This window comes from Belonocnema kinseyi, chromosome 1 (assembly GCF_010883055.1).
Source record: "Belonocnema kinseyi isolate 2016_QV_RU_SX_M_011 chromosome 1, B_treatae_v1, whole genome shotgun sequence".
In the NCBI taxonomy this organism is placed as follows: domain Eukaryota; kingdom Metazoa; phylum Arthropoda; class Insecta; order Hymenoptera; family Cynipidae; genus Belonocnema; species Belonocnema kinseyi.
The window spans coordinates 92702093-92703802 of NC_046657.1; the positions used below are offsets into that span (position 1 = coordinate 92702093).

At 38.2% G+C, this 1710-nt stretch overlaps 1 protein-coding gene across 2 annotated transcripts in view; it reads right to left on the reverse strand.

The window, feature by feature from the left end:
* Positions 1-329: 329 nt before the first annotated feature.
* Positions 330-1710, reverse strand: part of LOC117167709 (ADP-ribosylation factor 1) — an 11617-nt gene continuing 10236 nt past the window's right edge. For both annotated transcript variants that reach the window (XM_033352849.1, XM_033352857.1), the window contains exon 5: positions 330-1084. In XM_033352849.1, coding sequence (XP_033208740.1) covers positions 920-1084 — 165 coding nt within the window. In that variant the 3' untranslated portion in view covers positions 330-919. The remainder of the gene's footprint in view (positions 1085-1710) is intronic.

Genomic DNA, 1710 nt, shown 5'->3' on the forward strand with positions numbered 1-1710 from the left:
TCTCTCTCTCTCGCGCTTTTCGTAATTTCCCAGGCTCAAATTCCCAAAATTACACCGATTTTCGAAGCGCTCCTCCTCCCGGTTGCAATAAATAAAACGAACGGCCCACCACTGAAGCGAGCGTTAACAGAGGGACCGGAGAAATCGTTGAAAACGAAGCGGCAGTCGAGGATGAATGCTGGCTGTCGTTTTTTCCAGCCCACACGATTCGTTAGTGAAGTGGACAGAAGAACGACGACGACGACGACGACATTCTCTCTATAAATCACATTCTCGTCGCATTCTCCTGCCTTGCTATCTCCTTTTTAACTTTTTCTTTTACCTTTATATGTAATAATGTACAATATGCAGCTACATTATGCAATAATTAGCATGTTCAACACATTCAAACTTTCAAACTGACAACATTGCGATTAATAATTTTCTTTCCTCCACGCGGCTGTCTGGATCACTAAGGAATCGGCTGAGAACTAATTGAAATCAATAGTGTAGATTTAATTTCTCTTACTTTAATACAATATTACTCTCAAGTTCCCCACGCTCTCTCGTGGTAATTCTCTGTGTAAAAAGTGTAACTATGACGCTAGTATAATAATTATAATAATAATAATAATAATAATAATAATAAGATGTTGCACGAGGCAATTATAGTCCGGTGTGACCGATTCTCCGCAGTCACTCGTTGATTATTAATTCCCCCAGCCCTCGCCCCTCACCCAAACTTAATATTTGCCACTAATTTTTTCAGCAGGATCTGCTGCGACCTGTTGTATTTACTTTTCTTCTGAGAAGCGCGGTTGTCTTAAAAAGAGTTGACCCGCGTCGAGCAGGATTACTTCTTCACTTGGGAGAGGGCCGGCGGTTTTTCTGTTGGTTGATGTTAATATAGCAACTGAATGTTGTCGGAGTAACGCCTCGATTAGCGATTGGCATTCTTTAACTGGTTGGAGAGCCAATCAAGCCCTTCGTAGAGACCGTCACCACTCGTCGCGCATGTTGCCTGAATGTACCAGTTGCGATTGCGGAGTGAATGCAAACCCAACTTGTCCGTGATTTCTGCCGCGTTCATTGCATTCGGCAAATCCTAAACAGAAAAATTTAATTTTTTTAAATTTAAATATAATTTCATGGAAATAAAAAAAAAACCACAATTCGATCAAAAGTTCGTATTTTTCTTGTTCTTTTTTTATCAGTTATTCCCTTCTCGTTACCAATATATCATAGATGACACGCCGATCTGCCAACAGGCAAATATACAACAAGACAATTACTTGAACAATAATCTAATTCAAACTTACTATTCATAACAAAAGAAAAGATTTCATTTTTTCGCAAAAAATTCAAGGAAAAGGAATCCTCATTTTGAGAGACAGGGTTCTCTTTCTGGGTCTCTCTTAGCTTATTTTGGGCGTTACATTTTTTTTTAATGTATAAGAGCAATTCCATGTCAAATGTAAGCTATCGATCTAAAAAAAACGAACAAAATAAAGTCTTTTTTTCCGAAATTCATATTCAAAATTAGTTTTTCAAAAATCCAAGAAGTTTTTAAAAAATTTTGTTGGCCAAAAGACTTTTTTCAAAACTGTGTCCTATTAAGAATCATTAAAAAATATATATATATTCGGTTCGGTTTTGATTCCTCTAGAATCAAACCGAAGGGCCTATGACAAAGCCACCGAACGCGTCCTCGGGTTGCGGATAGAGGGTCCC